Below are 13,226 nucleotides of genomic sequence, written 5' to 3'. Positions count from 1 at the left end.
TTCCGCTGTCAAATTGTATATATGCTTTTTAAATTACATTTATAATACTGTCTTACTTCTGTTTTTACAAAAGGATTTTGACTCCGTTCTTGACTGAATTGCCAGTTTTCATCACCTTGACCTGTTATAACTCCTTTTCCTGCTTCCTTCTGCTTCATTTTGGTACACTTACCTGTATCTTTTCAGAGTCCCCTTACTGTTAAGTGTTGTATATATGTCCTGCTCTGAAGCCTTTTGATGTAAAAGCCAGTCTTGCTCTCTTATCGATTTGCACATCTTGTTCAGTCTTTTTGAAGTCTACAAGCCTCATATCCATTAGCTTGGTTCTATAAAAAAATTACACTGTGGACCACACTCGTTTGCAATCATCTGTTTCCAAACATATACCCTGCTCCAGGAACTAGAAATATTGTCTAAATATGCCAAGATCAAGATTGAACATTTCTCAGTTAGGTTCTAGTACTAGATGTCTCAAACCTGCCGACTGTTTAACATTAGAAATTATCTTGCTCAAGTGTGAATGAAGTCAGTGTGCTCCAACATCTGGTAAGCTACTTCTGGAGAGTAGCAATTCCCTCTTCTATGCAATGCTAAGGCTACATAGCCAATTTTCATACATACTACACACAGTTAGGAAGCATTACATAGTATACATAACAATTTGTATTACATATGCAAGAACATTCAATGCTCCATGACTTGCACAGCAATTTCTATTCTCATGTTACAATTTCTTCCTCTTTCCTCTGTTAACGTATCTGGTCCGTTGCTTTAATCCCTTCTAGTATACGCACTACACCTCCTACTTTATCTGCCTGTCACTCTTAGAATCTGTGTACCCTAGTACATTAACATTCCAGTGATGGTTTTCTGTGTTCCATGCATTTTTATTAGTGTCACAATATGCAGAAGTTAAAGACATCAGTCCAGGTAGTCCCCTTCTAATCAAAGATATCAGTCCAGGTAGCTTTTTGTCTGGATTGTATGTACTACCAGTCACTGTCTTCTATTTTAAATTTTGTTTTTCCCCATTTTACATCAGTTAATAACCTATGCTTGCCCCATAACCACGTCATTTTTCCCTTCTTATTCTAACTGCTGCTTTATGCAAGTAATTATTCAGATGTTTTGAGGGGGAAACGGACCAGCATTCCCCTGATGTTTTTTTTGTTCCTCCCTGATCATGGCAAGTTTAAAGTGTTTATGAAGGAAACACAAACCTTCAAATGGGATCTCTTTTCACCTCCTAGACAGACTCTGCCAGTTACAACCAAATAAGCCTTATTCCCCTAAGTGGAAAAACAGTTCAATGAGTACCCACAGCAGAGAGATGTATACTGGCTTTCAACTATCTTGGGAGCTTCTTGATCTGAACTAACCTAGCTCAGGCCATATCACACAAAGAGAATCTCTCAGATGTCAGGTGTATGCTGCTTTGTAAGAGAACTTTTCCCAGTTCCCCAAAGTTTTCCTGTAATGTCCATTTCTCCAATCACTTCTCCCTTTGAGTACACATATAATCAGGTTTCCTACCACTCCTAGAGATGCCATCATATCTCAGCCATGTTAACAAGCAGACCCCATCAGTCCTTTCCTTAAAACTACTCTCTTTAAAAGAATTAAACTCTACTGGATGTAGTTTCCTCTTCCTGGGAGGTCCTGCGCTACCCTTATCTAATTCTCCATTCTGAAAGGTCCCATTTTCCTTCGTGGATCCTCGCTTCCACTGCCTCAAAAAATGTCCCTCTCGGACAGGACAGAAAGAGTTTATGGAGAGGTTTTGCTACAGATATGTACCACTTCTCTACTACCTTAGAGCTCCCAAGATCAAAATTCCTGTAACCATCCTTGCCTCTTGTTCCAAGTATCCTCTGGTTCTACATTGAGTAAGATCTACCCAAAAGAGGATTTCATACAGTGCTCCAATTTCCACATGTATTTCTGATAGAAATACTATTTAATAGCTGAAAGGAATTTTATGTGCAAAGGTATTTCCCTTTTAAATGGGCAGGACCAGTGAGACCAGGACTACATTTTCTTGACCCAAGACACAAGGTAATACAGGTGAGGCGGCAGTGTCCTGAGCTCTGCAGTCCAGGTCCTTTAACCACCAACTACACAATGTCCAAACACTACTGTCTGAAGTATCTTGACGGCAGCATTTCTAAGGTCCACCCCATTGTATTCCACTGTGGTTTTCTTCAAACTTCAGGAGGAGAGGCAGATCATTTTATAAAACGATTCCAGGAGCAATGACTCTGCTGCAGCACCTTCCATTAGGGACACCTGACAGTCCAACATTAGGTAACAAATACAATTAGTGTCTTTAGTATGTAAATACTGCTCAGCTTTGCAAATGAGAAGTTTATAGCATAACTATGAAGGACTGACTATGTCAACTCAACACAATGAAGCTATACCACAATTTAATGCCCACTTTCATTATCAGCTGGATTTTACTCAGTAAATAAACTATTAATGAATAACTTAGCAGCTTTCTTTTCTTCATGTTCAACACAAAGATGCAATACAACTCTGCAAGTCTTGGAGAAAAGTAAAAAGAAGTGTTAAAATAACAGACTAGATAGACATTTTGTTAATAGGTATCTGCAGTGAGAACAGAAGTCTTCAGGATGAGAAAGTTTAGCTGTGGAATCCATAACAATGTGCACTGGTGCTTGCTCCAAGTACAGCGGCTATGGGAAATTACACAAAGCTCATGAGAAAATTAGATGTCAAGTTGTCAATCTTGCCTTCATTCTTGCTGGATGGGTTCGGAGCCGATCCTCGGCTCCGACTTGGCACTTGCTAAGCTCGAGAGCTAATTTTACCAGCTCGAGGCAACCCTATATCCCATGATGCAAGGCGGAGACTACCCAGATCTCGTTTGCCGCTTCGCTAACGGAGGTGCCTTTTTTTTTACCAGATCCAGGTAAGTTTCTAAATATAAGACTTTAGTCTAACCCCTTTAAATTTTCATATCTATAGTTTTTTTTTTTGTTAACCTTAACGCTTACTTTAACCCTATTCCCGTTAGTGTTCCCTGTTTTTTTTTTTCGAGTTATTTATCCCCTTTCCCTAGCTTAGGCCTTAGGCCTTCCCCTTCCTAAATTTTTTCCTGTCAGGGATTGTTTGTGTCTGACTGTGTTGTTATCCCTGTTTAGTTTAAATTGTTGGATTGGGTGTTTTGTGTGTGTGTGTGTTAGTGTTTTGTTTTTCACAACTTGTGTTTCCTCGACACAGTTATGTCGAAGGACACAAAGGTCTCAGGCTTCAAGAAGTGTGACTCGTGCTGTCAGAAGATGTCTCTGACAGACTGTCACACTTCTTGTGTTTACTGCCTGGGACCTCTGCACCTGCAGGACTCTTGTGCAATCTGTCATGCCTTCAGCCCAAGAGTCCTGCAGGAGCGCAGAAATAAATTGATATTAAGGGGCTTATTAAAGCCTGAGAGCTCCCCGACTAAGTCGGCGCCGGGGAAGCCCTCGAAACCCATCAAGCCTTTGGCTGAAAGTTCCAAGCCGTCGGCTTCTGGTTTATCTTCACCAGTGTCGAGATCGGCTCCGGCTGGAGCCGATCCTTCCATTATAGCAGTCACAGTATTGGCTCCATCTGGCACCGATACTGCCCAATCTGGACATTCAGTGTCAGCTCCGGCTGGAACAGACGTATCCTCGGCTCCGTTGGCTCCATCGATCTCTAAAAAGAGATCTCGATCCCCCTCATTAGAGTCGATTCGTTCGGCTCTGAGATCACCCTTGCTCTCGGAGCGGAGCCATCGGAGCCGTTCTTCTCGGTCGTCCAGGCTGTCTGATCACGACCTCGAGAGAGTGGCGAGTAGACTATTAAAGTCTCAGGCATTGGCCCAAATGCTCCATAGGCCGTCTCAACAGACGGTAGCTATTTCACATCCACCAAACATTCCTCCTTTGACTCTCTTACAGAGCTCGGAGCCGGAGCTCCTCGGAACCGTGACCGTTGTAGCTTCAGAGCCGATACCACCCCTTTCGGCTCCGTCGTCCTCTGCTCCAATTTCCTCCTTGAGGCCTTCATTGGAGGGATCCAGGCGTCTGGTCTCTCTCGTCGGCTCCGAGGGGGCGAGTGGCATCTGACCCTTGTCAGACCCCGTTCTCCCTCTCGGGGCTTCAGCGTTGGTGAGCTCAGCCCAGACATCTGCCTCGGAGCCTTCCCTCTCGGGGGAGCCTTCAAGGTGATGAAGAGTGTACTAGCCCCTGGGCTTAGTCAACGGACAGTTCCATCAGCTCCTCCCACTACAGTGCCTGCTGACGTCTCTTCCCACTCTCTTGCTCCCGGACCCAGAGATCCAATGCCTCAGGTTTCCCCATTGGGAATATCTTCCTCTTCCGAGGCTTCTCCTGATCCGTCAGGTGAACCTCCGCGTAAGAAGACATGCAAGAGGAAACATCTAGACTCCCCCGAGTCTATTACATCTGATACTGACCTGGATGAGTCGGAGGGATCCCAAAGGTCCTCCTCTGAGGATGTCTCTCTCAGACATCCTTGAACTCCTTAAGCAGAGGGGGAACTGGCCCTCCCTTAATCCTTCCGAGGACGAGTCAGTATACTTGGAGGCGTTCAGATCTCGACCCTCCACCTCCTGGGTGTCTCCGCCTTTCAACCCTCTTATGGATGTAGTGGCTCGGAAGGCGTGGATGGCTCCGGATTTGGTGGAACCTATTCCTAGGAGGCCTTCAAAATTCATTACGGCCCCACCAGATAGACAATATTTGACAAAGGGTGTCCCAGTTGATGCCATGGTGGTGGCTGCTGCCACCAAGAAGGAACTAGCTGATCCTTCAGTACCTGTCCATCCTCCTAACAAGGATTCTAGGACTATGGACAGGTATGGCAAGGGGATTTTTTCTTCAGCGACTTTTGCCATGAGATCGCTGAACTACTTGTGCCACTTCACCCGCCTTCAAAGAGATGTTCTTAGAGTTGGGAGAAGTTTTACAGGATCCGTCAGCTGCTGCGTCTCAGGATAAGATTAGCTCACAGCTAGGAATCCTTAACTCCATTGTTAACTCCTCTATGCGGCTCATTTCTTATGCAGCCGATGGAGTGAGTAGGGCCGCAGGCACAGGAGTGGCTTTAAGGCGTCAGTCCTGGATGCGGCTTTGTAATTTTGCAGACCCCTTCAAGGCGTCCTTCACAAACTCCCCTTTTGATGGTTCGACCTTGTTCGGACCTCAAGTGAAAAACACTTTGACTAGATGCGAACAAGATGGCAATACTCTTTCTGCCGTAGGAGTCCGTTTCTCCACCCCTTCAAGACCTTACCCCAAAGGACAGAAGGGAGGGAAAATGTGGTTCCGCAAATCTCAAGGAGTCACTTTGATCTGTTAACTTTGCTGAAAGTTGTACAGTGTCCAATTTTGCGCCTATAAAAGTAATAGATTGACAAGAGTCACGCACGAAGTCAGTTTACCCCCAGAGGCAGAGGGGGTAACAATAATAGACACCGCCCTAGGGGTAGAGGGGGTCCACAGAATCAGGGTAGCAGAGAGCCTCTTTCTGACAAACCCTTCCAGCATCCCTGAGATGTTGCCCGACTGTCCACCTTCGGAGGCAGTCGGGGGAAAATTATCGCTGTACCCAATAGCCTGGCTTTCCCTTTCTCAAGACAAATGGGTACAGTCGATTATATCCGAGGGTTACAAAATTCCCTTTATTCAAACCCCAATTCAGCAAAAGGGAACCCTTCCAGACGTTCCACCCGGTCTAAGGGAACTAGCAGTACTAGAAATATCAAACCTGCTAGCAAAAAGAGCCATCCAGCCAGTCCCAGCGGACCAAATAGGATCCGGAATCTACTCAAGTTCTTTTTAGTTCCAAAAAAGACAGGGGACTGGAGATCAATATTAGATCTGAGCAAACTAAACATGTTTGTAAAGAAATCAAGATTCCGGATGGTCACGCTTCAGTCCACTCTACCCTTTCTGGGCAAGGAAAATTGGATGTGCTCGATAGATCTTCAGGATGCGTACTATCACATAAAAATTCACAGATGCTCCAGAAGATTTCTCCGCTTTCGGCTGGGGACCAGTCACTTCCAATTCAGAGCCCTGCCCTTTGGACTCACTACAGCCCCCAGAGTGTTCACCAAATGTATGGCAGCGGTTACAGCTCACCTGAGACGTCAAGGATTCCAGGTGTTTCCATATCTAGACGACTGGCTCCTCACTGCCACCACCAGGCATCAACTTCTCCAAGCCAGAGATTACACCATTCACATTTGCAGAGGGCTAGGGATTTCTATAAATTTCGAAAAATCTGCCTTGTCAATCTATTACTTTTATAGGCGCAAAATTGGACACCGTACAACTTTCAGCAAAGTTAACAGACCAAAGGATCTTGGACATTCAAAGACACGTCCAAGTGATTCTTCTCAGCAACAGAATTCAGGCCAGATTTGCTCTGAAAGTATTGGGTCTTATGGCGGCCGCCATAACACTTCTTCCCTTTGCCCGCTTTTACATGCGTCTTCTACAATGGATGCTATTCGCCCAATGGTCTTTTCAACGACTTCCCATGCGTCACAAGATCATAGTAACTCCAACTTGCAAAAGGCATCTGACTTGGTGGATATCGTCCCCTCAAGTCCATCAGGGCAGACCCTTTGTTCCTCCTGCCCCGGTTGCCACGGTTACATCGGATGCCTCCCTGATCGGGTGGGGGGGCATTATCAGGGCAGAATGGTCTATGGCACTTAGCAACCTTTCGAATACCATCTGCACATAAATGTCCTGGAGATGAGAGCGGTGCTTTTAACGTTGCAAGCCCTCAACGACTCTCTTCCCCTGGGAACTATTGCAGTCCAAATGGACAATATGTCCGTAGTGTGGTATATCAACAAACAGGGCGGAACCAAGTCCTATCCACTGTGTCGAGAGGCTCTCAGACTTTGGCAATGGGCAATCTCTTCTCAGCGGTTTCCGATAGCAAAGCATATCCCCGGGAAATCCAACATCATAGCGGACAGATTGAGCAGAGCTATTCTCATGCCTCACAAGTGGTCTCTCAAACAATCAGTGACGGAAGATTTTCAGAAGTGGGGCCTTCCTTGCTGCGACCTTTTCGCTACGCCTCAAAACAGCAAATGCCTAGACTTCTTCTCTCTTTTCCCCCTTCCAGGCCATCCCCCCAGAGACACTCTAACCCAAGATTGGCCCCGGGGACTTCTTTATGCCTTTCCCCCCTTTCCGCTGATACTTCTTTATGCCTTTCCCCCCTTTCCGCTGATACCTCAACTAATTCAGAAAGCAACCGCCTTGAGAGCCAAGTTGATTCTCATTGCCCCTTATTGGCCTCGACAGATATGGTTTCCGTTCCTACATCGTTATCTCTTGGTACAGCCATGGCATCTGGACCTGGTTCCAGATCTTCTGACCCACCAGTCGGGGCAGCTGCACCAATCCATACCTTCTCTCAACCTCACTGCTTGGTTGCTCCACTTCCATCCTTAACCAGGCTTCCTATGATTTCTAATCCTGTATGGGATATCATTGTAGCTTCCCTAAAATCTTCTACCAGAAAGATTTACACTAGTAAATGGCGACGTTTCTCCTCCTGGGCAAAAGCTAGGAACATAGACCCCTATACTGCTCCGATTCATTCGGTCTTGGACTTCCTAGCTGAGATTTTTCATTCAGGATACTCTTCCTCCACAGTAAAAGTTCAGCTGGCAGCCATTTCGAATTTTCATATAGGCCTTTTGGACCACAACATTATGTCACAAACTTTGCAAGGCATTCCTTCGAGGTATCTTTTTACTTAAACCTCCGATTAGAGACCCCCCACCACAGTGGGATCTAAATTTAATTTTAACATCCTTGATTCTTCCCCCTTTCGAACCTGCAGCTGCCTGTTCTTTGAAATTTCTTTCTTGGAAGACACTTTTTCTAGTCGCCATTACTTCTGCCAGGAGAGTATCTGAGCTTCATGCTCTCTGCATTCGTCCTCCCTATTTAATATTCCACAAAGATAGGGTATCTCTAAGGACTAATCCATCTTTCTTACCAAAAGTGGCATCGCAGACGAACCCAAATCAATCCATTGATCTTCCAGTGTTTTTCCCCGAATTATTCTGATACAGCGGAACAAAAGTTACATTGTCTTGATGTTCACCGCCAGCTCAGATATTATCTGGACAAAACTAAACTTTTTAGGAAATCTGATCAACTGTTTCTATCCTATGCAGAGAACAGGAAAGGCCTTCCAGTTTCCAAGGTGACTTTATCTAGATGGCTGTCTTCTGTGATCACTTACATTTATCAGCTCAGAGGCAAAGACTTGATTTCTAAGCCAAAAGCCCATTCTACCAGAGCTCTAGCTACATCGACAGCTTTTCAAGCTAGACTTCCAATAGACACTAATTGTGCAGAAGCCACATGGACCTCTCCTCATACCTTTGTTTCACATTACAAATTAGACTTGGCCTCCAGAGACAGAGCGAATTTTGGTTCCACCGTTCTCAAGAGTCTGTTCCATTGAGCCACCCAGGATAGAGGTGCTAGGGACGTGGTCCCATCCAGCAAGAATGAAGGCGAGATTGACAACTTAACATTAAGTTATGTACCTACCATAACGTTCCATGTTAGTTGTCTTCTCTCGCCTTCTTTCTTGCTTCCCGCCCTCCATCCACCTAGCCTGGTCAGACCGAGAAGATTATGCCTCTTCTATTAAAGAGGTTTTATTCCTTTTCTAGCTATTCAGCTTCTAGTGTCACTAGATTAGGTTGATCCTTTCTAGAGGATTATGATGTTATTTAGTATTGTTACTTTTTCTTCCTCCTCTACAGTTGGAAGAATATATTACTATTTCTTTAGCTACCAAACGAGATCTGGGTAGTCTCCGCCTTGCATCATGGGATATAGGGTTGCCTCGAGCTGGTAAAATTAGCTCTCAAGCTTAGCAAGTGCCGAGTCGGAGCCGAGGATCGGCTCCGAACCCATCCAGCAAGAAAGAAGGCGAGAGAAGACAACTAACATGGAACATTATGGTAGGTACATAACTTCTTATTATATGTCAGTGTGGTTGTGAATGCATGGATTGTTAACTTGAAAGTATGCTACAATGCACCTTGGAGAGAAAAAAAACATTTTAAAAAAGATTACATAAGAGAGGAACCTTGTTCAAAGGAAGCACAAAGGAAAAACGTGTTGCTTTTAGTATTTTGTGGAAGACACTGAGAAACTTGCAAAGAAAGGCTATGAGTGATAATTTGACAGAAGGTACACATTCTGAAACTTACAAAGGAGTCTAAGATCAGAGAGAAAAACTCCATGTAAGCAGTGCACAGTGACAGAATTTGAGTATCCTGTTACAGTGCATCAGGGATCTACCTGCAGTGCACAGAACTTGTGCAAGTGAACATTAAAATGCATTAGCAGCCCTGCTTACATGCTAATGTTAACTACACAGAGTACCAGACCTGTCACTTAAACGAGGTGAGTTACAGTTACGGCCACCTGCCACAAACATACAGCTCCTCCAATAGTGCGAGTACAAAGGCTTTCCATTTATTTATTCACTTGTTAACCTGGTGAAGGAACGGGGAACCCCTTCAGCCATGATTCACAAAGCAGACATTAAAACGGTTGATTACAAAGTCCAGCCATAACAGTCAAATGTTTTAAAAAAGGATAAAAAATGCCAAACACTACTTTGGTTTTGCAAGCAGACAAGAAACCACTGCACCCCCAATCCTCTTAAAACATACCAATTCTTAGGTTGTAGACTTTCAGAGGAAAAGGGTATGTTTTTCCTAAAAGTCAGTACAGCTTCACAATAAGATCCTGCAAGATTGTGATAAAATTGTCTTTTATCGAGTCTAATACTAATATTGATTCTGTGAAGGTAACCAGTACAAAGCTACCCAAACCACAAGGCAGTACTCAAAAACATATGGCTCCACAGATACACAATCAAATCTCAGGCAAAGCTGCTCTGTAGTCACTCTTACCAGCATGTGTGGGCTGTTCTCCATATAGGAAAGTCCAAAAGGGTACTAAACATACTTAAAACAGTGCGGTCACTTAATAAGATGCATACGTCATGCCCAAGTTATAAAAATGTAGATATGGTTAAACTCCTCAATATTTGCAGCCTAGGTGTGCACATCTGAAAGAACTAATTTCTCCAATTCCACTGCCAGACATTTAAGCAGTATTCCAACAGTGATGTCACATCTGCCTCTACCAATCCTTACCTTGTACTCTGGGTTCTGGATCATTGGAGGTTCCCAGTCTCCATCCATCTCATCATCCCAGTCTTCTGGCTTCTTGGCATCAGGGTCAGGGATCAGTTCAGGTTTGTCCCAATTCTAAAATCATAAAGGAAATTTTGTGTAATGTGTTAATTTCAAGTTTAGAATGACTTTCCTAGCACATATTTCCAATGAGCTGTTATCCCCCCCACCCCCGCAGGATGTGTGCTGCGATGCTAGTTTCAGTAGCAGAAAACACCAGCCCTGTCAGACAGGCAACCCAAGATTCATTACAACTGGTCTGAGAAAACTGGAGCTCATATTCAACTTTAGTCATTTAGAATTTGCTGTGCCAGTATAGTAGCAAAAATATAACCGAGGTCAAACAGCAGAGCAATGTAATGGGTGAAAATCTGGAGATAAAATAATTTTGTACCCTTCAATGGATTGGTATACGGTGTACAAAGCCACCTAACATAGTACTATAAACATGCCAAGAACTTTAAATGGAATGGACATAACTAAAGACATATGAAAGTGGACTTGCATTAAAATAAATTCCTTAAGCACACCATCTACTCAAAACAGGAAATATGTTATTACAAAAATCAACTTCAGTGGTTTGTTATGGCGTGGTTCAGGGATGTGCCTTTTTAATCACAAAAATACAGTCACTATTTAGGTGGGTTTTTTTGTTTTTTTTTGGGGGGGGGGGTGCATATAACTAAATAAGTCACCTGAGAAGTAATCTAAAACAGTAAACCTACTGGATAAGTAAATTCTTATTTGTTAGTATGACTGACAGGGAGTCAATAGCTAGTAGAGCCATCTGCCAAGTAAGGCAACATGTATCAAAACTGCAATTTAAAAAGGCTTGGTGGTACCGTCTCAGTTTGCAGCTGAGCTGGTAACAGATTAAGAGTATGCTATGCCATATGGCAGGCTTGTGCACGTTGTACTTCATAAGGGGAGGTAGAGGTGGAAATGGTGGCTGGACATGGAAGCAATTTGCAAGTCATACTTTAGCTAGGTTTTCCTCCAGGTTACCCTTTCACAGGAGCAAAAGTGCAACCCCAGAGATTAAAGCTGCAGATGATGTTTTAAAGCTCATCTGCAAAAGTAAATGTGGAATGGTTGTCCCATACCAGCAAGTAGCCTGCTAACATTACAAATCAAGCATCAGTAGGTTGCTTGCCAAGCAGTACAAACAACATTTTTACTTGTATGCAAGCATACTAAACGTGGTGCAAGAAACATTCTGAACCATTTTAAAAGCAAGAAATATCTGCTGTTATAACTTATTTTTACTACATTCCCTAAATACATTTTTAACACTGCGTATAGAAAGCAACCTTGGACAGTCTGGAGACACTCTCACAATCCAAGCACACTTAGAATTTGTCCCTTTACAGTATAAAGTTATGTCAGGCATTACATGTGGAACTTAAGTAGCCCTGAAACTAATTTACATTAGAACTAGGCAGAAGCTTCCTGAACTTCAAGTCTGGGTTACACCATGTACTAGGCAGAAACCACATACCATTGGCAATCCTGATACTTTAGCCGATATTAGAGATCATGTTCCTTCCTCTAACAGGATTCGCTGAACGGATTTTTCAGTAAAATGACACAGACCCAGTCACACTGATGTTATTCTCTCTCCAAAAGATGTTGTGTGACCAGGATGCTGGGCCCTAAATTTAAAATTCTCCTGTTCCCTCTCTACTTTGGGGGAGTGAATGAATGGTACATCGCCAGTTATCATTGTACCCTAGAGAGGAGAATTGGTGGGGCACTGGGGACAGAATTACATGGTCTGACCCACTTACTCTACACCTATTGCAAAAGCCAAATCCAACTGCAGAAGCCTGTTCTAACAGCAGAGGACTGCTCTCATGCTTCATGCGTCAGCAGTTTCACTTCACTTCCTCAAGTCTCTACTGCTGGTACAGCATGCAGTGAAGAAATGCTTTCCCACCCACACTTTAAAATAACGGCTTGCTTTCCTATCTCCATCTGCCCCTAGAAGATCCAGCCTGCCAGCAGCACAGCTGGACTTTTGTAGTCCTTATTCCAAAAGGACAGCCGGTGCCTGTCATTCTTCCAATTCTCTGCTGCACAACTTAACTGTGCAGCAGATCTTTCCCAAGTACATATAATTTTGTTTCATGAAGGAAGCAAGCTAAAGGTCCTCCCTACCCTTTCTTCTCTCACCCAAATATCAAATAATGAACTCCGTAACGTGTTTGCCAAGAGAGAATATAATCAACTTTATAACAAAACACTCAACTATATGCCTTAGCAATTGCCGGTATCCTTTTACCTCATATGTGGTTACTTTCCATTTTTAGTCCACACCAAAGAACAGGAGACATGTCACCTGGATACAGCAATATAAAATTAACAACTGAGGAGAACACTAGCTGCAAACATCTAGGGCTCACATAATTGACCTGTTAGGCCAACATTTAGGGTCCTCTCAAATACACATCTACAGTCCATGGAATGAAAAAAAAATAATTTCATAAACTGTTTGAATATCTAAAAAGCAGACATACATAAAAGTAAAGAAACATATCTTACTTCTGGTTTCTTGTCATCTGGGTCATCAATTGTTGCACGTTCATCCCAGTCTTCTGGTTTCTTGGCATCAGGATCATCAACCGTCTTGGGTGGCAGGAAATCCCAATCTTCTTCCAAACTGCCAGACTCAACTTTGCTGTTATCAATCTTAACCTCATAGGTGTTGTCAGGCCGGACAATCAGGGTGTACAAGTGCGTGAACTCGTCATCCTGTTTTGATATACAAATGGGCACTTGTGCATTAAGGAGAAAAACAAATTTTATAAGTCTCAGCATTTGGAATTAAACTACAATAAAATAAAGATGTGTATACTGCTGGTCAAACAATGCAATGTACTAAAGTATGGCAAAAAGTGTATAGCATACTCCCGAACATTCAACTGTGGAGGGGGGGAGGAGTGAAACTGGATGGGTG

The 13,226-nt window shown here is 43.5% G+C and overlaps 1 protein-coding gene across 1 annotated transcript in view; it reads right to left on the bottom strand.

The window, feature by feature from the left end:
- CALR (calreticulin) overlaps window positions 1-13,226 on the bottom strand; it is a 144,373-nt gene that overhangs the window by 96,693 nt on the left and 34,454 nt on the right. Inside the window, exons 5-6 of the mRNA XM_044084658.1 lie at window positions 12,812-13,021; window positions 10,232-10,345 (exon numbers count right to left, since the gene is read on the bottom strand). Coding sequence (XP_043940593.1) covers window positions 10,232-10,345; window positions 12,812-13,021 — 324 coding nt within the window. The remainder of the gene's footprint in view (window positions 1-10,231; window positions 10,346-12,811; window positions 13,022-13,226) is intronic.

This window comes from Protopterus annectens, chromosome 9.part0, assembly GCF_019279795.1.
Source record: "Protopterus annectens isolate FY-2018-M chromosome 9.part0, PAN1.0, whole genome shotgun sequence".
Taxonomy (NCBI): Eukaryota; Metazoa; Chordata; order Ceratodontiformes; family Protopteridae; genus Protopterus; species Protopterus annectens.
Note: the sequence above shows the minus strand (reverse complement) of the source record. Positions and strands in the feature narration are given on the sequence as shown.